At 61.8% G+C, this 22946-nt stretch overlaps 2 protein-coding genes across 2 annotated transcripts; one reads left to right on the top strand and one right to left on the bottom strand.

Annotated features, from left to right (window-relative positions):
- Window positions 1–819: 819 nt before the first annotated feature.
- Window positions 820–9443, top strand: RFC2 (replication factor C subunit 2). Its single transcript, XM_056108219.1, has 11 exons — window positions 820–982; window positions 3273–3342; window positions 4179–4220; window positions 4317–4423; window positions 4602–4703; window positions 5171–5271; window positions 6162–6319; window positions 6410–6475; window positions 7264–7344; window positions 8170–8283; window positions 9305–9443. The coding sequence occupies exons 1-11, from the start codon at window positions 876–878 to the stop codon at window positions 9413–9415; spliced, it is 1059 nt and encodes a 352-aa protein (XP_055964194.1). The 5' UTR covers window positions 820–875; the 3' UTR covers window positions 9416–9443.
- A 1385-nt stretch (window positions 9444–10828) lies between these two features.
- LAT2 (linker for activation of T cells family member 2) lies at window positions 10829–16421 on the bottom strand. The gene is made up of 12 exons (XM_056108250.1): window positions 16318–16421; window positions 16112–16151; window positions 14178–14221; window positions 13023–13083; window positions 12815–12852; window positions 12680–12715; window positions 12576–12606; window positions 12225–12280; window positions 11904–11963; window positions 11725–11796; window positions 11354–11441; window positions 10829–10971 (listed from the first exon to the last, which is right to left on the bottom strand). Exons 1-11 carry the CDS (start codon window positions 16409–16411, stop codon window positions 11368–11370), a joined length of 606 nt encoding a protein of 201 aa, XP_055964225.1. The 5' UTR covers window positions 16412–16421; the 3' UTR covers window positions 10829–10971; window positions 11354–11367.
- Window positions 16422–22946: the final 6525 nt, after the last annotated feature.

Below are 22946 nucleotides of genomic sequence, written 5' to 3'. Positions count from 1 at the left end.
ATCACGGTGGAAATGAAGCCTGACTCCACCCCGGGCCCTAAATGATAATGGACACGCGATAAAATCCTTCTAAAGCTGCTGCTTTTGTCTGTGAGCCGAGCAATGAGCCTCCACCTCAGGTCTGGGGTACGGCAAGGGTAAGGGTGAGGTAAGGGCAAATGATGGTCCTTTCTCAGGCTTATCATTATTATCCATAATTTATTTCTTATGACATGAGGGCCCGGGGAGACAGGCTTCGTTCCACGACGATAAAGCCATCCCGAGAGAACGTCCAAACCACTCGGAAACCTGGTCCCCGTGTGTGCTGGAATGAGTCACCGCGGACAGGGGCTCCCCCGTTTCCACCCCTGCAAAAACGGGCGCGACCCTCCCGCGCAGCGCCGGGTGACTGATCGCCGACCGGCGGTGGCCGCGCTGCCCGCAAAACCGGGGAGAGGACAATCAGCCTAATCAGTGGCTGAAAAACTAGCAATACTCCTACATTAAAATTCAAATTTTGCTCGAGCAAATATTTTTTAATTTAAAAAAATTTTGAAAAAATTTAATAAATTTTAAAAATATAAATAAATAAATTTAAAAATAAAACAAAAACGGGGAGAGAAAAGCTCCCGGCCCGGAGCCCACCGCCCCAGCGAAGGGCTTCAGCGGTCGGGTCCACTCCCATCCCGCCCTCGCCCCCAGCCCGGACGCCGCGTCGCCCCTAGCAACCGCTGCCCCTAGCAACCGGCGCGCCGCCCGGCGGGGTCCCGCGCGCAGGCGCAGAAGGGGCGGGGCCCGGGCTCCGGCCCGCTCCCGGCGTCCCTCGCGGCGGGGGCGGGGCCCGCGCGGTTACGTCACGGGGCGGGGCCTCGCGCGGCGGGAAGCGGCGGCGGAGAATGGAGACCCCCGAGGGTGACGGCGGCGCGCCCGCGCGCGGGTCCCCGGACCCCGGCCCGGCCCCCAGCAGCACCTCGGGCGGCGCCGGCCACTACGAGCTGCCGTGGTGAGGGCCCGAGCTGGACCTGGGGGGACCCGGGCCGCGTGCGGGGAGAGCGCGGGGGGGACGGGAGCTCGTGCCCGAGGCTGCGCGGAGCCCCCCGGGGACAGACCCGGTTGGGGGCGTCCGAGCGGGCCCGAGCGTGGCGCTGGCCCCTCCCGGGACTGTCGCCGCCGCCCCCCTGCCGCCCCCCTGCTGGTTTGCGGCGCTCAGGGGTCACTCCTGCGGGGCGCCGGCGACCCCGGGATGCCGAGGGTCCCGGCGGGTGGCCTGCCCGCAAGTATATACTGGGCACCCCTGGGCGCCCTCTCGGCCTCTTCCCGCCCTTCCTGGTGGTTTGTTTTTGTTTTGTTTTTTGTTTTTTTTTTTTTGGCCCACACCCGGCAGTGCCCGGTGCTTGCCCCTGGCCCCGTGCTCAGGCATCCCGGCGGTGCTCATGGGATGCTTGGAGCCCGGCCAGCCAGTGCGAGACCAGCGCCCCCCACCCCTTTAGGCCTTTCTTAAGTGTAGCTACTGCAAAGTTGACGTTTACCCGGGCTGGCAGCAGCTCAGAGAGGCTTTGCGTGCGGCCACCTTTAGTCCCAGCACCAGGAGCCCCCCGGAATAGCATTGGGTGTGACCCCCAAAAGCAAACCTAACCAGGGTTCTCTTGGTGACTTGCCTTCTCTTTTTCCTGCACAACACTCGATGCTTGGGAAATAAGCAAGTGCAATGATATATTGTGTTTGGCGGTGGAAGTGCCCTGCCTGGTGAGCCGATTAGGACCCTGCGCCCACCCCGTGGTTGCTTGATGGGCGGGGGAGCTGGGGCTCCTGAGGAGGAGAGCACTTCCTCCAGAGTCCAGCTCCAGCTTCTGCCGCTGGCACTCCCTGGTGTTCTCCAGGCAGATTCTCGCCCTACCCCACCTTCCCGGCCCAGGTTTCATTCTGTTCAAGCCGGGGACCTTTTGGAGGGAGAACCTGCCTTCCCCGTTCCTCACGTAGGGGCAGGCAGCCCCTCGCCCTAGAACATGTGCCCTGTCTGCCTCTCGTCTCTGCTTCCAGCAGAGACCCACTGGCATCTCGGGGTGCAGGGGAGCCCAGGTGGTAGGTGGTCGCTGGCTGACCCCTTCTGTTCTCAGAGGGGGAGAAAGCCCCCTGCAAAGCTCTAAGAGTCCTTTAAAGGAGGGGCTCCCCCGATTTTGCTCACCCATCACCCTCCAGGTTGCTCCAGATGACTCAGCCTTGTGGGGGATCTGGGAGAATTCTGAATTCTGCCACTTGTAGAACTCTTTCAAGATTTACTGCTGAGTTTCTGGATCAAATAGCTTACAAGGTGCCAAAGGTGCACATTCTTTTTTTTTTTATTTTTTGCTTTTTGGGTCGCACCCAGCGATGCTCAGGGGTTACTCCTGGCTCTGCACTCAGGAATTAGTCCTGGCGGTGCTTGGGGGACCATATGGGATGCTGGGAATTGAATCTGGGTCGGCCGCTGCAAGGCAAATGCCCTCCCCACTGTACCATCACTCCGGCCCACATTCATTCTTACATTAAATTTTGTGCCCATGGGGCTGGAGAGATAGCACAGCAGGTAGGGGGTTTGCCTTGCATGCAGCCGACCCGGGTTCAATTTCCAGCATCCCATATGGTCCCCCAAGCACCGCCAGGACTAATTCCTGAGTGCAGAGCCAGGAGTAACCCCTGAGCATCGCTGGGTACGACCCAAAAAGAAAAATAAATAAAAATCTGTGCCCATAGAATAGAAGACTCACCGGAATCTTGCATTTATTTTCATATTTTGAAAGAAAATTTGAATCAATAACTCCTGACAATTCCAGAACCAACTGCTCCCCTCCTCTCCCTCCCCTCCTCCTCCTCCTCCTCCTCCTCCTCCTCCTCCTCCTCCTCCTCCTCCTCCTCCTCCTCCTCAGCACTACGGTTCAGCTCTCCTGCCCCCAGGGTCTCACATGCTCTTCACTATCCAAATGGCACTCGGGCACCTCTTTAAACTTCAGACCCTGAATTGTTGCTGAACTTTTCTTGAACGGAACATCAGCATCTGACAGCCCAGTCAGAATGGGTACCGTGAAAATAGCCACATTTGGTGCTTCTGTGATAGTACAGTGGGGAGGGCATTTGCCTTGAACGCAGCCCACCCGGGCTCAATTTCTGGCATCCCCTGTGGTCCCCTGAATGCTCCCAGGAGTAATTCCTGAGCACAGAGCATCACTGGGTAAGCTTAGCATTGCTGGGCTCAAAAACCAACAGCAAAAAAATCGCTTTGTGTTAACACATTGTTCTGCATTTTCTCACAATAGGGTTGAAAAGTACAGGCCCATGAAGTTGAACGAAATTGTTGGGAATGAAGACACGGTCAGCAGGCTGGAGGTGGGTGATTTTGTTGGCTTTTTGCTTGGGGGCCACCCCAGCTGATGCTCAAGGCCTTACTCCTGGCTCTGCACCCAGAACTTACTCCTGGCGGTTCTCAGGGAACCTTCTAGGACACTGGGAATTGAGCTCAGGTCAGCCATGTGCAAGTCTAAACTCTGTCCCTGTTGTACTGTTGCTCTGACCCTCAAGAGATGATCTTCTGTGAAGTCCCCAGTGGCTTTGGAGGACGCCCAGCCATGAATCTGGAGGACTGAGGAACCAGCCCTCAGAGAGGCGACTGACATGTTCTGTGCTCTTCAGAACGTCTGCCGATCTTTATCCATTCCACAGTTCTCTGAAAGGTCAAAGCTGTTTATAGCTGGTGGCCTGAGCCCCAGCCGTGAGCACGACAGGAAGTACAGGAAGTACAGCCGCTGTGGGCTGTCAGCCTTTCCACTGGTGGCCCCCAGGCTGACCAAGGGCAGTCAGCTGGACTGGGGGCCCGGGGAAAGCAAAATGCAGAGATAAGACAGGCGTTTGCCTTGCACACAACTGACCCAGGTCCCGTTCCTGGAAGCCCATGTGGTCCCCCAAGCACCTCCAGGAGTGATTCCTGAGCCAAAGCCAGGAGTAACCTCTAAGCACTGCCAGGTGTGGCCCCAAAACAAAAGAGAGAGCTAGGACCCCGTGAAGACGCTTGTTGCCACATATAGTCCCTGGACACGGCCGGGGGTCTTTGCTGAGCACAGAGCTGAGGAATAGCCCCTAGCACCACTGGGTGTGGCCCGGACCCCACCCCCACCCGGGGGGAAGCCAGAGAAGCCAGTTTGCCCATCCCATCCCCCCTCCCCCAGGTCTTCGCACGGGAAGGAAATGTGCCCAACATCATCATTGCGGTAAGTGCGGGGTTGTGGCCCCTGGGCTTGAGGCTGGCAGGGAGGTGATGTGGACAGAGGACGAACTCAGAGCACTTGCCGCTCTCTCTCTCCCAGGGCCCCCCGGGGACCGGCAAGACCACCAGCATCCTGTGCCTGGCGCGCGCCCTGCTGGGCCCTGCGCTGAAGGACGCGGTTCTGGAGCTCAACGCGTCCAACGACAGGTGCGGCTCGGGCCTGGGCGCCGGGACCAGAGCCATGGGACAGCAGCGGGTCGGACTCCCGGCACCCCACAGCATCCCCACGTCCCCCCAGGAGTGACCCCTGCGCCCCGCCAGGCCTGGGAGCCGGGGACAGTGACTGAGTCTGTCTTTGATGGTGATGAGGACTTTGCTTTTTTAGGGGCATTGATGTGGTGAGGAATAAAATCAAAATGTTCGCTCAGCAGAAAGTCACTCTCCCCAAAGGGCGGCACAAGATCATCATCCTGGACGAGGCGGACAGGTGAGGCTGCACCCCTGCACACACAAACACACACACACACACACACAAACACGTACAGACACACACAGCCCACTCTCCTGGATGGGGCAGATAGGCGAGTGCCCTTCTGCACACACACACACACACACATGCACACATAGGCACGTGCGTGCACGTTCTGACACACCTGCTCACTCGCTCTCATATACAGCTGTGACGCCCACATGGTGGCCGTCCTGGTCTCCTGACCACACATGGACACTCAGCAACCCTTTCCCCTGTTCGCCCGGGGTGGCCAGGCGTCCCCTCTCCTTGTGGGCTCTGTGTGACGGCTCTGGTCCCCAAGCACCAGCAGGAGAGGCGGGCCCAGCTGCAGGATTCTGGGCCCAGCGGTGCTGGGGGGGTGGGGGGGTGGCTAGTGAGGCCAACTTCAGGACCCGACCCTGGGCTCCCGCCCCTCTCATGTCCCCCCCCCCCCCCCCCCCCAGCATGACCGACGGCGCCCAGCAGGCCCTGAGGAGGACCATGGAGATCTACTCCAAGACCACACGCTTCGCACTCGCCTGCAACGCCTCGGATAAGATCATAGGTGAGGGCTCAGCGTCCCAGAGGCTCCTTCCCACGGCCAGGCAGGGGCTTCCAGCCCACTCCCGTAGACCAGGAGCATGTGATGAGCATTTTCCTTTATCTTTCTGGAATTCTCTGAGTAAATCAGATCAGCTCCGCCTCAAGACAGAAAACAGTAGCTCAGAGAGGTCACGATGTAGGCCAGGGTCACACAGCAAGTGGAAGAATGGGCTCAGAGGACCCAGGTCTGCCTGGAACCTGCCCCATCACAGCCCAGGTGCCTGTGTGCCCCCCGCAACCGTGTGGGGACCCCGCAGTCTGGGAGCTGACCCTGGGCCGCCTGCCCGCGGCTGTGCCTGGCGTCTAAAGCCGTTTCCCTGACCCATCACCACCCTTGTCTGTCTTCTCTTTCCTGTTTGGGGGCTACTCCTGGACCTTGCCCCTGGGGTGCTCTGTACTGGGCCCGAGGCGGCCCGACTTGGGGAATCCCCGCTCGCCCCCGCCCTCTCACTCTCTCTGGGGGGCACACCCAGCAGTGCTCAGGGCTTACGCCTGGCTCTATGTCAGGAGTCACTCCTGGGGTGCTTAGGGGTCCCTGTGGGATGCCGGGGATCACACCTGGGTCGGCCACGGGCCAGGCTGGTGCTCTCCCCAAGGCCTGGCCGCCTCTTCTGACGCGTGGAAATTCCCCCCTCCCCCCCCCCCCCCAGCAGACCTTTGCTGGTTCTCTGACAAAGGGGAGTGTCATGGCTAGTTGGAATACTCGCCTGCGTGGTTGGAGAGGGGTCCCCAGCCTGCAGGCCCCGCTCCCTGCTCCCGCGTCCCCATCTCATCTGTCCCTGCCGTTCCCCTCCGGTCCCGGGGGTGGACCTGGTGTGCTGGCTGGGCCCCCCACACCCCGTCTCCCCCCAGAGCCCATCCAGTCCCGCTGCGCCGTGCTGCGCTACTCCAAGCTGACGGACGCGCAGGTCCTGGCCCGGCTGCTACGCGTCATCGAGCTGGAACAGGTGCCGCACACCGATGACGGCCTGGAGGCCATCGTCTTCACAGCGCAGGGGGACATGCGGCAGGTGCGGCCGGCCGGTCCTGGGCACAGTGGGGACTGCGGGCCTCGGGGCGGGGGGGCAGGGGGGCTCAGCCCGCACCCGGCTCCCCCACAGGCTCTGAACAACCTGCAGTCGACCTTCTCGGGCTTCGGCTACATTAACAGCGAGAACGTGTTCAAGGTATGGGGCTGAATGGGGGCCCGGGGGGGCGGAGGGGGTCGTCCCCGTGGGGGGCAGCTGGCCGCGGTCACTGCCCTGGTCGCACTGGGCCTCCAAGTCTGCCGTGTCTCCCACAGGGGCTGCTCTAGGCGTGCCCCTGGGAGCCTCGGGGTGGATGCGCCTGCCCAGTCGGGCCCGCCCCCCTCCCCGTCAGAGCAGGAAGCTTTCCCACTGTTGCTGTGGTGTCTTGGCACTGGTGTGGAGGGTCCATGGCCCTGCTTGGGGGTCCATTGCTCTGACCCTACGGGGCTCTGCAGAGCCCCGTCTTCCTCCCCAGCTCAAGGGGTCCCGCCCTTGGCCCGAATGTTCCCGGGACATTAGGGACAGTCACTTCTGGGAAAGCCCACCGTCCCATCCCCCCCCCCCCCAGAGCAGAGCCCTGAGGACTCTGGGGACCACGGCGGGGGGAGGGGGGGGGGGCGGGTCAGGGGATGGGCCCAGGGCTGGCTAGGTGCTCCGGGGCACAATCGACCTGGCCTGGGGCTGGATGATGGGCTTTGGGCCACGGGCCGGTGGGCGGCTTGGTCTCCAGGAGGTGACAAGCCGGGGCAGGGGCTCTCCTCCTCCTCCTCCTGGGGGGGCAGTTCCCGCCAGTGGGGCGGGGGTGGGCCTGCACTGCCACGGCTGCTTCCCCTCTGGTCCCGCTGTGCCTTGCAAATCACACTGGCCCCGTACCCCTCTGTTGTGGGGTCAGGGGGCTCCAGGGTCCGCCTACCCTGGCCCCTCACGGCCTCCCTGGTCCGGGGCAGGTCTGTGACGAGCCGCACCCGCTGCTGGTGAAGGAGATGCTGCAGCACTGCGTGAACGCCGACATCGACGAGGCCTACAAGGTGGGCCCCACCCACAAGCCCTCGCGGGGAGCCCCCAGGGCCCTGCCAGCTCCCAGCCAGCCACAGGGGCAGAGAGTGGGTGGCCGGCAGGGAGCAGCAGTACAGCAGCCGCAGCAAATAATGATAACATCGGAGGGGGGGGGGGTACTTGCCTTGCCTGTGGCCAACCCGGCTGGGTCCCCAGCACCCCGTATGGTCCCTGAGCCCCACCAGGAGTGACCCCTGAGCACAGAGCCAGCAGTAAGCGCTGAGCACTGTTAGGTATGTCTCAGAACCCAGTAATACATTAATAACAGTTCGTGACCGGGCTCGGGCCAGGCCTGTGACCCCCACCCTCCCTTCAGCCTGTCTCCTTGCGGGAGACGCCCCCTCTGCTGAGGTATCTGGCGGCGGGTATCCCGGGACCAGCAGTGTTTCAGCCTGACCCACAAGAGCAGATTTGGAGATTCGGCCAGGGGGTGGGGTGGGGGGGAGACGGTGGATCGTCTCACAAATGTCACCTGGGTGGTGGTGGCATGAATCAGACCCTCAGGGTGGACGCAGCCGTCCCTGCCCCATCTCCCAGCCGGCATGGTTACAGGCTGGGCCTGGCGTGCACAGTGGGGAGACTGAGGCAGAGACCCAGAGGCATAACCCAGAGAAGCCTCGGATACGGGCACAGCTGCTCCTGGGTCAGCATCCCCCAGTCGGAGGTCATGGCCAGAGGCCCCGACTCCAGCCCCTGGTGTCCGGCCCGGCGGGAGCAGGTGGGGATGCAGGAGGCGGCAAGAGGCAGAGAGACGCTCTCGGTCCCAGCATTGCTCACACCCGCGGGTGCCCCCCCAGATCCTGGCACACCTGTGGCACCTGGGCTACTCCCCGGAGGATGTCATCGGCAACATCTTCCGCGTGTGCAAGACCTTCCAGATGGCCGAGTACCTGAAACTAGAGTTCATCAAGGTGGGTGAGCGCGTCCAGGAGACGGGCCTGACCCCCTGGGACGTTACGGACCGAAACCCCCTGGCGGGAGAGCACCCCAGCAGCGTGGAAGGGCTCTGCCTGGTGGGGGCTGGGCAGTGGGTCACAACCCCGGGTACCACCGGAACTGCCCCTCCCAGAAAGCGGGCCCAAGACAAGCACTTTACCACTTACTATCGCTCTGGCCCCCAGAAATGACATACTTTTAAAGGATGAAATGGAACTATAGAGCTGGAGCAATAGCACAGCAGGTGGGGTGTTTGCCTGGCACGCGGCCGACCCGGGTTCGGTTCCCAGAATCCCATATGATCCCCCGAGCACCGTCAGGAGTAATTCCTGAGTGCATGAGTCAGGAGTAACCCCTGTGCATCGCCGGGTGTGGCACCAAAAAAAAAAAAGAAAGAAAGAAATGGACCTATAGTTAAAACAGCTTTAAAAAAAGTAAAAAAAAAAAAAAAAAAAAAGCACACTATAGGCCAAAGCAGTAATATAGCAAGTAGGGTGTTTGCTTGCACATGGCAGACCCAGGTTCGATTCCTGGCATCCCATGTGATCCCCCGAGCACCGCCAGGGGTAATTCCTGAATGCAGAGCCAAGAGTAACCCCTGAACATCTTTAAAAGCAGGGAGAAAAAAAAGCCAACCCATAACTCATTACATTCTGTTGTTTGTTTTGGGGCCACACTCTGCAGCACTCAGGCTGCGCTCAAGGGTCAAGCCTGGACTGACCACGCTGTACTCTCCTTATTGCCTAGCGTCCATTCTCCTGCTGGACTGTGATTTCCTGCACAGATTTTGAGCACAGCGTTAATTCAGATAGAAACATGATTCCAGGGCAGGAGATTCCAGCATAGAGGGCACCGTCCCTGTACCCGGCTGGCCCAGGGCTCAAGCCCCACCCAGAGTGATCCTTGAGCGCTGAGCTGGGAGTCGGCCCTGAGCACTGCGCCTAGGGAGTCAGCTCTCCTGCAACGAGCTCATCGGGCCCCCGGCTTGTCTCCTAGGAAATCGGGTACACGCACATGAAGATCACAGAAGGCGTCAACTCGCTGCTGCAGATGGCGGGGCTGCTCGCCCGGCTGTGCCAGAGAACCATGGCCCCCGTGGCCAGCTAGCCGGGGCTCCAGGCGGCCTGGCCGGCAGCTGTGGCATGTGAGCTAATAAATAAACCTGTGTCCCCTCAGCGTGTCGGCAGCACTGCGGTTTCTTGAGCCCTGGCCAGGGGCTGGGACAACAGCACAGTGGGGTGGGTGCTGGCCTTGGGCACGGTGGCTGACCTGGGCTCAATCACCCAGGCCCCATATTGTCCCCTGAGCATCCTGTGGGCAGGGCCAGGGCCTGGGGTGGGGGTGCCCATGCAGGGCAGTGCCCGCCTGCAGCTCTCGAAAAAATTCCCCAGTGAATTCTAAATTCCTCTGTATGCTGTTTTCTCTTCACAAGGTACTTCTTCATTTTCTTAAATCAGGAAACAGCACTGTACATAAAAATAGAACCGTGGGGTACAGCAGGGGAGGGCGCACGTCTTGCACACGGCCAGACGGGTTCAGTCCCCACCCACCCATATGGTCCCCCGAGCCCCGCAGGCGTGATCCCCGAGTGCAGAGCCAGGAGCACCGCCAGGTGTTAAATCAAAACCAAAAATTGCCCAAAACTGGGGCGGGATCAATAGCCCAGCGGGTAGGGCGTTTGCCTTGCCTGCAGCCAACCTGGGTTCCATCCCCAGCATCCCATATGGTCCCCTGAGCACCACCAGGAGTAATTCCTGAGTGCAGAGCCAGGAGTAACCTCTGAGCATTGCCAAGTGTGGCCCAGAAACGACAAAATTCTGCGCGAAAGGCCCACTTCCTCTCCCCCAGCTCTGTGAGGCCTGGTCTTCAGGGGTCGGGGGGAGCCCTGTCTTCACACCCACAGGGGTCCCTCCTGCCTGTAGCCTGCTGCCTGTGGTGGGTTTGCACTGATTTCCTGTTGTGAGGTGTTCGGTTCTGAGGGAACATCCTAAGTGACCCAGCCTGGGGTAAGGCTTGCACCTCCCACTGAGCTGCCCAGCCCTCTCCCTGCACACACCTCTTAACCTAGATCCCTTCACCCCTTTTTCTGGAACACGGACAGCAGACACGGGGGTTTCTCTGAGACGATGGAATTTATTGATGAATTCAGCCAAAAGGCTTTTCTTTATCAGGAGGGTTGGATGCATGCGATCATGCTCTGTGCCTAGCCCTGGCTCTGCTCGGGGCACCCTGCTCGGTGCCAGCCGGGGCCGCGGGCACCGCGTGCAAAGCCAGTGCCTGCCAGGCTGTGTCTCGGGCCCCTGGGAGCGGCACTCTCGTCCCTGGCTGTGCCTGACTCCAGAGGCCCCTCTGGGCTGTGGGGGCAGCACCTCCACTCCACCTGGCCCGCTCACGGCCGACGGGGTGTTGTGTGCCTGCCGGGTAGGGTGTGGCCCCCGGGCACCCCCCAAGGAGCCCCCAAGGGCTGACTGAGGAACAGGGAACGCTGCGGGAAAGCAGCCCCGAAGGTGGACCACGAGAAACACGCTCTCCCTTGTAAAGCGCGTGGCCAGCACGGCTGTTGCGTCGCCGACGTGAGTGACTGGAGCCAGGTCCGAAGCCAAAGAGCCCAGCGCCCACGATGGTTCCCGCGGGGACCCAAAGGGTGCAGTCATCACATCTCCCTGAAGCGGAATCAGGTGGTTGGCCAGAGGCAAGGCTGGGGTGTGGGCGTGGCACCCAGGGACCCTCCTCAGGGTCCCGTGGTGGCCTCTGGGCAGGGCGTCCCCAACTGGAAGGGCCCGAGGCTCCCACAGCCCCCCGTCTGTCCCCTGTGGCCTGTCCACTGGGTCTCCCTGTGCCCCAGCAGACACCCAACAGCTTCCCATGGGGACCTAAAACTACCCCTGCCAAACCCCTGGGCCCCATCACCTCCTGAGGCCGTCGAGGAAGGGGGGCGGTGAACCCACCCCCCTGGGCTGCCCATTCAGGCCAGCGCAGATGGCCCAGGAACCTGGTGGCTGTTAGGGGGTTCCTGGGCTGGGGGCCGCTGTGTCAGCCCCGTACCTGCTCACAGCCCCTTAGGCCTCTGCAGACATCATGTCCCTGTTCACATAATCTGGCTCCTCATCCTCATCCTCCCTCTGGGCCGGCTCTGTGTGCAAAGATGCCTTGAGATGGGGTGCGCCATCTGTACGAACCCCCAGGCTCCATCCCCAAGTCCTGCCCAGGAGTCATCCCAGGCGAGATCCAGGGACCGTTTGGACTTGGGCCGGCCCTACCCACGGTCCTGCCGCTCTCCCCTGAGAGCTGCTAAGCCAAGAGCCCCAACCAAGCCCAGGCCAGGCGGGCAGGCGGGCACCCCACCTCAAGGCTAGGCGGGGCTGGGACAGACATGTCCTGGGGGGGCCATGCCCGGGGCTGCCCCTGCCACCTACCCACGCGCCCCCTGGACTGGCGCCAGCGCTGGATGGACGCTGAGTTCTGGTAATCCTCGGAGGCCTCATCACCTGTACACATGGCCACGCTGGGAGGGGTTGGCAGACCCCAAGGGGAGGAAGGGATGGGGGTCCCCCTGGGTCAGACGCAGGGCAGGGGGGGGCTTCAGCGGCCTCACCGGAATCGGGGTCCTGCCTGCAGATGAGCACGTTCTCGTAGGAGGCGGCATCGTCATCCTCTGCGGGGTACAGAGTCCTGGGCATGGGCGTCCCCAGCCCCCGCCACCCCCCAGGAGTCCCCCAGGGCTAGCGGGAGCCAGCAGGGGCCCCCCAGACCAGGACAGGAGCCGGGACCAGGCAGGGGGTGTGAGGGACACATCTGCCCGCCTTCTGCAGGGCCTGGGGGGTCTGGGTCCTGGTGCCTCCGGCCCACACCGCCCCCAACCCTGAGGGTCAGTCCCGAGGGCACCTCCCCTGCCCCCCCCCCCACGCTGCCTCACCTCCTGGGGACTCCCGGTGGCGTCCCCAGTTGTAACAGTGCTTGGGGAGGGGGTCTCTGCAGAGAAGGGGCAATTGGGGTGGGCAGTGAGGAGGGACTGCTCCCGAGGTCCCTCCTCACCCTCCAAGCTCTAGGACCGCGGGTGGCAGCCTGACCCAGTGGAGGGACTCAAATCCTCGCCTGCTCCAGGCATCAGTGCGCCCCTCTGAAGCAGGGGAGCGCCAAGTGCTGCCAGTGTCCATGGAGCAAGAAGACCCCCCCCTTAAAGGCCCCCCCCCACATAGGGCCAGCCTCGTTCCCCCAAAGTCCCGGCCTGTGTCCTCGGGGGAGGGGGGAGCCAGGGGTGACTCACATGTAGGCGGTGTCTGAACCCAGGCGGCTTCCTGTAGGAGGTGGTGCTTGTGAGGCTGGGGGCAGCCCCCTCCACGCCACACCACTGCCCCCGAGCCCACCTACCTTTGCTGGAGTTCTGGTACCTGGAGCACTCGGGTTCTGCAAGAGGGAGGCCAGGCTCGTGGCTCCACAGGGCAGGGCACGGGCCCCCACCCAGTGCCCGCCCTCCTGCTGGGTCCCCGAGGTGCCCCCACTCACCCTCCACAGCAGGGGAGAAGAGCAGCAACTTGTCCTTCCTGTGGGTGGGCAGGGGGGTGATGGGGTAGGGATCCAAGGGAGGGGCTCGAGGGGGGCCTGAGCGTGACAACCCAGAGGCGCCACAGAGCTTGGGGTGTGTGGGGAGAAGGAACACAGGCCTCAGCCAGGCGGGACCCCAGTGGCCTCCCAGGGACCGGGACCCCCCTACCTGGCTGACTTCACCTCAGGGATCGAGTCCATCGAGGCCCCTGGACAGGCCTGCGTGATCACTGCAGAGGAGGCGGGGGTTGTTCCTGGCTCCACACATACCCCACCCTCCCCTGGGCCCACCGCTGCCCCGCCTCACCTCAGGGGCTCAGTGTCGGGGGTCTCAGTCTCGGGGACTGAGTCGCGGGGTCTCAGTCTTGGGGTCCCAGTCTCGGGGGTTGAGTCTCAGGGGTCTCAGTCTCGAGGTCTCAGTCTCGGGGTCTCAGTCTCAGGGTCTCAGTCTCGGGGGCTGAGTCTCGGGGTCTCAGTCTCGGGTCCCAGTCTTCGGGGGTTGAGTCTCAGGGGTCTCAGTCTCGAGGTCTCAGTCTCGGGGTCTCAGTCTCGGGGTCTCAGTCTTGGGGGCTGAGTCTCAGGGTCTCAGTCTCAGGGTCTCAGTCTCGGGGTCTCAGTTTCAGGGGCTGAGTCTCAGGGTCTCAGTCTTTCTCTGGGCTTTTGTTTTCGGGCCACAATCGGCAGTGCTCAGGGGTGACTCTTGACAGTGCTGGGATCCACCAACACCAGGATCCAGCCAAGCAACCCCCACCCCGTCAGCGTCTGCACCCCACCCATCACCTCCCACCAGACTTTGTGAACCTTACTGGGTTCAGGGCTCCCTCCTGTACTCGGGAATCCTGGTGGGTTCGGGGGCCCCTGTGGAATGCTGGGGTTTGAGTGCCGGTTGGCAAACGCCCTCCCCACTGTCTATTGCTCCTGTACCAATGTTTTTATTTCTATATTTTCTTGTCCTCTCTTAATGCTATTAATATTTATATGCGGGGTGTGTGTGTGTGTGTGTGTGTGTGTGTGTGTGTGTGTGTGTGTGGGTGTGTTTACACCTAACAGCATCAGGGGCTATTCCCAGCTCTGCTCAGGGATCGCGCTCGGCAGGGCACAGGGACCCACATGCAGAGCTGGGGATCAAACTAGGCTAGGGCCAGCCACGTGCAAAGCAAGAGTCTCACTCCCTGGACATCTCTCGGGCCTGGCCTTCTTTCTGATACTATAAACCAAAGGGGTGTGGAGCGCCGGGAATGATGGGAGCCGGTGGAGTCCCTAGCAGCTCTATGTCTGCGGGGTCGTCCCCTGTCCTGTCCTGTCCCGGCCGCTTGGGACTCACCGGAGTAGGTCTGAGACACCACAAAGCTCTGCTGGTCCTCGGGCCTGGAAGGGAGCAGAGGGGCATGCTGGATGCTGGGGGCAAGTGGGAGCACAGAGGGGTGGTCGGGGTGAGGAGAGGCCCCCCATACACCCATACACGCCCTCTGCATGGTGCCTGGGAGAGACTCTGTTGACAGCCGCTCAGGGATGAGGCTTAAGCAGGAGAGAGAGAGAGAGAGAGAGAGAGAGAGAGAGACAGAGAGAGAGAGAGAGAGAGAGAGAGAGAGGTGCCTGCAGCCCTGGGAGGGCACGTGCCGGGACCCAAGCAGTGTCGGGAGGCGCCTGCCCTATGCGCAGCTGGCATGGCTTTGGTCCCTGGCACCCCATAGGGTCACCTGAGCACCGCCAGGAGTGATTCCTGAGTGCAGAGAGAGGGAGAGAGGGAGAAAGGAGAGAGCGCGCACACAAGCATGCACCTCCCATGGGGCGCTTGAACACACCAGTCAGGCCCCTTCCCTGATGAGGCTGGGATCCCCTGCAGTTGTCCCTGCGGTCAGGACCCCACCTCCCAGCCTCCCTGGTGCCTCGGTGCCTAAGATAAACTGGTCCGTGACACAATCCTCAGTTGTTGGAACTTCCGGGACAACTACTCCAGGGAGCCCTGCCCACTGAGGCTGCACCCTTTCTTTCCATTTCCTTTCTCTCTTCTTATTGCCTGGAATGTAGAGATGAGGGCTGGTGCACCAGCCGCCAGTTTGGGACAGGAGGCATCCATAAGCCACCGCTAAGAAGGAGAGAGGACATGAGAAAACCCTGACAAACTCTCAGGCTCGCCCGCAGACCAGAGTGAGTACCTGGCCCGGCCTGTCAGTGCCCCTGAAAGGTGACCTGCTATAGGAAGGAAGTGGCTTCTGAAGGCAGGGCTGCCCAGAGGAGGTGCTGCTGGCACGGGCCCTTGGGTGCACTGAGTCTCACCCTGCAGGCCGCCAGGCCAGGACGCAAGTGAGGAGGAGGGAGAGCCCAACCCCCTCCCACCCCACCCCCACTGACCTGACCCCCACACAGCAGCGGGGGGCGGGGGGCCCTGGCAGAGCCTGATTCTCAGTCCGGCAGGGCAGGTGGGGCAGGGGGGCAGGGGCAGGGTCTGGCGGGGAGTGGGATTCCCGAGGTCTGCCTGGCATGGGGGGGGGGGGAGGGGCAGGCAGCCACAGGGCGGGCGCCCCAACAACCCGGGAAAGGTCTGGCTGCCCCCAGGGTGTTCTTGTTCAAATCTCAGGGCGGGTTTTCAGTTGTGGGAGGAAATGAGAAAGGGGTGTGTGTGTGCACTGCCCAGCGACACTCCTGCTCCCTGCGCGGGGGTGGGGGGGTGGGGGGAACTTTTCTCTGGGCCCATGTGGGTATTTATAAAGTCACTCGTGGGCCCTAGGGCAGCCGGGTGACGGGTGTGAAGACAAGTCCCGTCATGCTCCACGGCCAGACCACAAGGCTTCCCGGGCCGGCCGCTCTGGATGCCACAGTCTGCCGGACACTGCGGCCAGCCCAACCCAGCCCCCTGGCCAAGCTCTGCCCGAGCCCAGCCCTCAAGGCCCTGGGGAGAGAAACCTTCAACCACAGCTGCCTTCTGGGGACAGTGCCCACCCCATCCCCACCCGGTCACTGCTCGCCCAATGCCCCTCCCACCAACTTTCCTTAAACCCCACCATTGCCTCTGTCAAGCCCCCCTGATCCCCAGGGGGACCCCTAGAGCCCTGGGGGCACTGTCTGGGGGGTCCCTAGCATCAGCTATGAGCTGGACGCTGTGTGCCCTTATACCAAGCCCCAGCCGGGAGGCCCTGGGGGCCATGGGAAACTCTGGCGATGCTCCCAGGAGCCCCCCCCGCGGCCAGACCCCCCCCATGCTCCCTGCCCATGCGAGCCTGGGAGATGAGGAGCCCCCGGGTCCCCGACACTCACAGGCTGCTCTGCTCCAGGATTTTCTCCGACCTCTTTCCCCCTGTGAAACAGGCTGGATTAGCGGGCGTCACCCATGGGCAGGACTCAGGACCCCGGCAGCCCAGGAGGCAGAAAAGGGCTGAGTCCCAGACACACAGAAGCCGCGAGAGGGCCCTCACCCTGCATGCCGCCCCCACTCCCACCACCCGCCCAAGACGGCGCCTTACCCCTGCGGGAGCAGCCCACGCACAGGCTGGCCACGGCCCCCAGCAACACCAGCAGCGCTGCTCCCAGACCCAGCAGCTCGGCCGCCACGTCCATGTCCGGCAGCCTCGACCCTGCAAGGCTGCAACATGGGGCACCCGTCAGGCTCCTCCCCGGCCCAGCCCCCCCCACCCCAGCACCGTCGTCACTTTGGGGAGCGTTGGAAGGTTCTGGAATCACTTCCCCATCCGAGCCCAGCTGAGGTGACTGAGGCTGGAGGCCCCGCAGACGCCCCAGGTCTGCTCCTGGACGCCCCCGACTCCGCCGGACGCATGCCCTCACTTCCTGGAGACCAGATTGTGCCCTTCCCTCAGCTTGGAGACTCAGGATGCCCCCCCTCGCCCCTCAGTCAGTCTCTGGGGTTCTCTGCTCCATCCTGGGGGAGCTGGGTGGGATTTCCAGTCCTCCAAAGTTTGCGTCCCAGATTCCTTCTGACATGGGTACAGGAGGAAGGTCAGGGAAGGCTTCTTGGAGGAGGTGTGCCTGAGGGAGCGGGGTGTCCTATGCAGAGCTGGGGGGGAGTGATGCTAGGAGAAGAGTCCAGGGAGATCCCACTGGACGGGACCGTCTGGGACACACGAGACGGTAGCCATCATGGAGGGGAGGGAACGAGAGCCTCTGAGGGGCTGATGGGCACCCTGGGGGCTCCTTCTGTCCGCACTGGGGAAGGTGAGGAGGTGGGGGATGGGACTCGGGGTCAGAGCCCTTCACCCAGTGCTCAGATCCTCAGATCCCCTGAATCTCCACAACCCCATGGCAAGGACGACAAGGAAGGGATGGCAAGGCCACGGTAGGCACCCAGTGCCCAGGACTTGGCGGGCGTCTGTGAGTCCCCAAAGCTCAAGGGCCCCCTGGGGCCTGGAGCCGGCCAGGGGCCCCAGGCCGTGACGTGGCCCCTCTTCCGAGGAACAAAGGGTGTCCCCAGAGGGCCCTCAGGTGGCATGGCCAGGCCTGGTGCCTCTGGCCATGCTCCTGCCCGTTTCCCAAAGGTGCTTCTAGAACCCGGAGAAACTTTGGCCCCGTGGGGCTGGACCCGCACTACCCCGCTGCCCCTCCAACCTCGCCGTCCAGCAGAACCCCCCTCTCGTCCAGGCCCCTCAGGCTCAGCCTGATAGCGGAAGGGGAAGCCTCAGTCCCGGCGGCGGCCGTTCTGGGTTTGTGCAAGCAGTGAGCGGCACCCGGCGGGGCCCAGGGGACACTCAGTCCCCATCCCGGGGCCCGGGGCCCACAGCCGAATGCAGGGCGAGGACAGGCCTTCGTCCCCACCCTGCAGCCCCTCCTGCTTCCCAAGCACCAGGGGCTCCCGCAGAGGCAGGCGGGGAGCTGACACCCCAGGGAGGGGTGCAGGGGGATGAGGGCCTGTGGGGTTACGCCCTCTCGTATCTGGCCAGAACGGGCCCCTGGAGGCTTCACAGAACTGGAGGCCACAGGATTGGGGTGGGGCCCCCCCAGCCAGTACCAGGCCCAGGGCGGGGAGTTCAGGGCATTGGACCCTCCAGCGGGCCAGGATGGGGTCTGGGGCAGCTTACCTGAGAGCTGGGGTCCCCTCACTGCGGCCCCATTCTGACCCTCACACCTGCGGGGCTGCTCGACTTGGACTCCCACAGCCACTTCCTGCCTCTCGGGCGCCCCGAGCACCCCACATCCGGTCGGGCCAGATGGTCAGAGTGACGGGGACAGGGGGAACAGAAACAGAGACTGAGAGAGAGAAACTGAGACACAGAGAGAGACGGAGAGAGACAGAGAAACAGAGAAAGTCAGTGAGAGAGAGAGAGACACAGAGAGACAGAGACACAGAAGCAGACAGAGACAGACAGACAGAAAGACGAGACAGAGGAGACACAGTGAGTCAGAGAGAGACACCAGAGACACAGAGACAGGCAGAGACAGAAAGAGACAGAGACAGACAGAGCCAGAGAGACAGAGAGATTTAGATACAGAGAGACACAGAGAGGCACACACAGACGGAGACAGAGAGAGAGAGACAGAGACAGGCGAGCGGAGGCGGGGGAGGCTGGGCCCGCAGGGAGAGGGATGTGGAGAGCCTGGGAAGCATAGGCGAGGACAGAGGGGTGCAGAGACGGGACCGAGTGACAGAGCCACAGGGCGGGTCTCACTGTTGGCGCTGCCCCAGGGAAGACTCGTACAAAGTGGGCCCAGGGGGCAGGGACCCGGGGGACCTGGGGGGACAGGGACCCAGATTCTGGGGTCAGAACCAGGGGGGATGGGAACCCGAGGACAGGGACACGAAGGACAGGGCCAGGGGGGGGGGGGGGGGGGCCGGGGACACGGAGTGTGTGACAGATTTGAGGAGACTCCCGTGTCCTGAGTAACTCCCAGGTCGGCCTGCAGGTGGCGCCCGCGGGTCCCAGGTTGGCGGGAAGGCAGCGTTTTGTTCAAACATGAATTTTTTGTTAGTGTTTCTGTTATGGGGCCACCCCGGCAGGGCTCAGGGGTCACTCCTGGCTCTGCACTCAGGACTTCCTCCTGGCAGACCCAGGGGACTCGATGGGATGCCGGCGATCGTCGACCACGTGCAAGGCAAGCGCTCCGGCCCCCAAAGGTGAATTCTGGGTCCCAGCGGGCGTGCGTGGGGAACCCGCGGTGAGGACCCAGGGGCAGGTGGTGCCGGGCTGCGACTCCGGGTCGTGAGCCCGCAGGACACGAGTCCTGGACCTGTCTGGGAGCAGGATGGCTGGACACTCCCACCGGCTCGGAAGATGGGGCGAGGGAATGGCCTGATAGCAGACTGCATGCCCATCCCTCCTGACACCGCGCCAGCTCGCCACAGGGCCCTTGCGCACCCCCTGGCCCCCCATGAGACACAAGTCCGGGGCCACACGTGCCCCCCCACCCCGGACTTCCCTGCCTGCCCTGGCCCCTGAGGGCCCACCCGGGCCTCCCCGGGGCTGGTTTGGGGGGACTCAGGAGGGAGACCCCACCCAGCGCCAGGGGTCCACGCTCTGCCCCTCACGCGGGCATGCAGTGATCCCGCAGAGGCCCAGTGCAGCTCGACTCTGCCCAGAGACCAGAGCCAGGACCTGCTCGAACCCGAGTTTCGGCCGCAGACGCTGCAGCTCCAGTGGGGCCCGTCTTAGATGCCTCCAGGTTGATTTATCAACTGTTCAGTTGCGACTGAAAACCAGCTATGAGGCGAGACTGTCATGTCCGGGTGAACACGTCCCAGTGCTCCTGGGTATGTTTCACCCGCAGCCAAGCACGCAAGAGGCCGGGTTCCCCATGCACGCCCGCTGGGACCCAGAATTCACCTTTGGGGGCCGGAGCACTTGCCTTGCACGTGCCGATGATCGCCGGCATCCCATCGATTTCCCCGGGTCTGCCAGGAAGAAGTCCTGAGAGCAGAGCCAGGAGTCACCCCTGAGCCCTGCCGGGGCGGCCCCATAACAGAAACACAAACCAAAAAATCATGTTTGTGATTGTCACCCATTGCCTCTTTTGCAAACCACAACACCCAATAAGAGAGAGAGAGCAAAAGGGAATGTCCTGCCACAGAGGCAGGATGGGATGGGGGGATGGGGAGTGGGAGGGATACTGGGATCCATGGTGATGGAAAATGGGCACTGGTGGAGGGATGGGTATTTGATCATCGTATAATTGAAACTCAAGCACAAAAATTTGTAAGTCTGCAACTGTACCTCATGATGTCTCACTAATAAAAACTGGGAAAAAAAAAAATCATGTTTGAACAAACCGCTGCCTTCCCGCTAACCTGGGACCTGCGGGCGCCACCTGCAGGCCGACCTGGGAGTTACTCAGGACACGGGAGTCTCCTCAAATCTGTCACACACTCCGTGTCCCCGCCCCCGGGGCCCTGTCCTTCGTGTCCCTGTCCTCGGGTCCCCATCCCCCCTGGTTCTGACCCCTGCATCTGGGTCCCTGTCCTCCCAGGACCCCAGGGTCTCTGTCCTCTGGGGCCTGTCTCTTTTTCCTTTGGCCATACCTGGTGGTGCTGAGGGGTCACTCCTGGTGGGATTTGGGGGGGCGGTATAGGATACCAGGGATTGAACCCCAGTTGGCCGTGCGCACAGCAAACACCCTCCTTGCTGTGCTGTCACTCGCCTTCTTGGCCTTATTCCAAAGGGCGTGGGGGCACCTGGGTAACCAGCTCGCTGGTGACCGATGACCAGATGGGGCCGGGGGCACACGCAGGGCTGGACCTGCTGTACTATCGCTCTGTCCTTCTAGGTAGTTTTAAAAAGACCCAGTGCTACAATTATGCTTTTATTTACTTTTTGCTTTTTGGGTCACACCTGGCGATGCACAGGGGTTACTCCTGGCTCATGCACTCAGGGATTACTCCTGGCGGTGCTCAGGGAACCATATGGGATGCTGGGAAGAGAACCCGGGTCGGCCACGTGCTAGGCAAACGCCCTACCCGCTGTACTATCGCTCCAGCCCCCTATAATTATGTTTTTAAACTCATTTAGGGAGCTGGAGAGATAGCACAGCGGGTAGGGCGTTTGCCTTGCACGCGGCCAACCCGGGTTCAATTCTCAGCATCCCATATGGTCCCCTGAGCACCGCCAGGAGTAACTCCTGAGTGCAGAGCCAGGAGTAACTCCTGTGCACCGCCAGGTGTGACCCAAAAAGGAAAAAAAAAAAAAAGAAAATTCATTTACTGGGGCTGGGGCTCTTGGCAAACTCCTGGTGAGACTTGGCCTGGTGATGCTGGCGGGCAGTCAGGGACCAAACTAGGGGCCTTGTACACGCAGCCCGTGGTACACTGCTTGGACTTGTCTGCCGGGCCCCTGAAACGTAGTTCTGGAATCACCATGTGCAACTGACACAGACCATTTCCTTAGTCTTGGCAGGCAATAATGATCAACGCTGTATCAAGAGATGACTCAGTCTAGTTTTTGTTTGGGGGCCACACCTGGCAGTGCTCAGGGCTCTGCACTCAGGGATCACTCCTGATGGAGACTGGGGGACCATATAAGGTGCTGGGGATCAAACCTGGGTGAGGCACATGAAAGGAAAGGACCCTCCCTGCTCGAGCCCCTAAAATAGTGCATGGGGTGTGTGTGTGTATGTGTGTGTGTGTGTGTGTGAGCTCAGGGATCACTCATGGCTCTGAGCTCAGGAATTACTCCTGGCAGTGTGTGTGTGTGTGTGTGTGTGTGTGTGTGTGTGAGCTCAGAGATCACTCATGGCTCTGAGCTCAGGAATTACTCCTGGCAGTGTGTGTGTGTGAGCTCAGGGATCACTCAGTGTGTGTGTGTGTGTGCGTGTGTGTGTGTGAGCTCAGGGATCACTCATGGCTCTGAGCTCAGGAATTACTCCTGGCTGTGTGTGTGTGTGTGTGTGTGTGTGTGTGTGAGCTCAGGGATCACTCAGTGTGTGTGTGTGCGTGTGTGCGTGTGAGCTCAGGGATCACTCATGGCTCTGAGCTCAGGAATTACTCCTGGCTCTGTGTGTGTGTGTGAGCTCAGGGATCACTCAGTGTGTGTGTGTGTGTGTGTGTGTGTGTGTGAGTTCAGGGATCACTCATAGCTCTGAGCTCAGGAATTACTCCTGGCAGTGTTCAAGGGACCATATGGGATGCCAGAGCTCGAACCCAGGTTGGTCATGTGCAAGGCAAACGCCCTACTCACTGCATTGTTGCTCTGGCCCTGAAATAGCATTTTGTTTCTTTAAAGTCAACTCAGGTTGGGGCTAGAGCAATAGCACAGCGGGTAGGGCATTTGCCTCACATGCGACCAACCTGCCTCTTCCTAAGGCCACACCCGGTCGCTCAGGAATCAAACCTGGACTCTGGCGTGTGCTGCTCGTGCTCGGCCTACTGAGACCCCCCGGCCCCCAGAGTCATCTCTCAGGGCTGGGCCACCTGCTCCCTGCTGTATGTCGCTCGCCCCCTCGACCTTTATTCTAAAGGGCTGGGAACATCTGGGTGAGCAGGTGGGGGCCGGGGCCACACACGGGGCCGTATCCATGGTGTTACTTGTCCCCCAGGAATACACTCGCTACTCCTGGCTGCTCTTTCCGATGAAAGGGAAGGGTGCCACACCCTGACTCCCTGCAACTCCTGGACCTTCGTGAAGGGCCTGAGCCAACTAGGACGCAGAGCTGCTCCTTGTGCCCAGGGCATAGGCGTCACAAGGCTGTCACTGGACATGCCTAGGCTGTAGAGTCTGGTCGCGGCCCCAAGAGCTGCAGCTCTTCCCCCGCAGCTGAAGACAGCCTTGGAGCGGGCCCCCTTCCCTGGGACAGGACCAGTCACCACCCTCTCAAGGCCTCGCCAATACCGGACCTGCCAGCACTGTGACCACCAGTGCAGACCCCCACTGTAAGGATGGTGATGGACGCAAGCCGACAAGGCAACCTGTCCCTGCCCCACCAATAGGGGGAAGGACACTTTCTTTTTTGTTTTGGGTCACACCCAGCGATGCTCAGGGGTTACTCCTGGCTCTGCACTCAGGAGTTACTCCTGGCTGTACTCGGTGGACCATATGGGATGCTGGGAATCGAACCCGGGTCGGCCACGTGCAAGGCAAACGCTCTACCTGCTGTGCTATCTCTCCAGCCCCAGGGGGAAGGACACTTTGGACACGGAGGGGAAGGGGAGAATCGACCC

The sequence above is a fragment of the Sorex fumeus genome, unplaced genomic scaffold (assembly GCF_029834395.1).
Source record: "Sorex fumeus unplaced genomic scaffold, SorFum_2.1 ptg000199l, whole genome shotgun sequence".
NCBI lineage: Eukaryota > Metazoa > Chordata > Mammalia > Eulipotyphla > Soricidae > Sorex > Sorex fumeus.
This window is presented reverse-complemented; position numbering and strand designations above follow the sequence as displayed.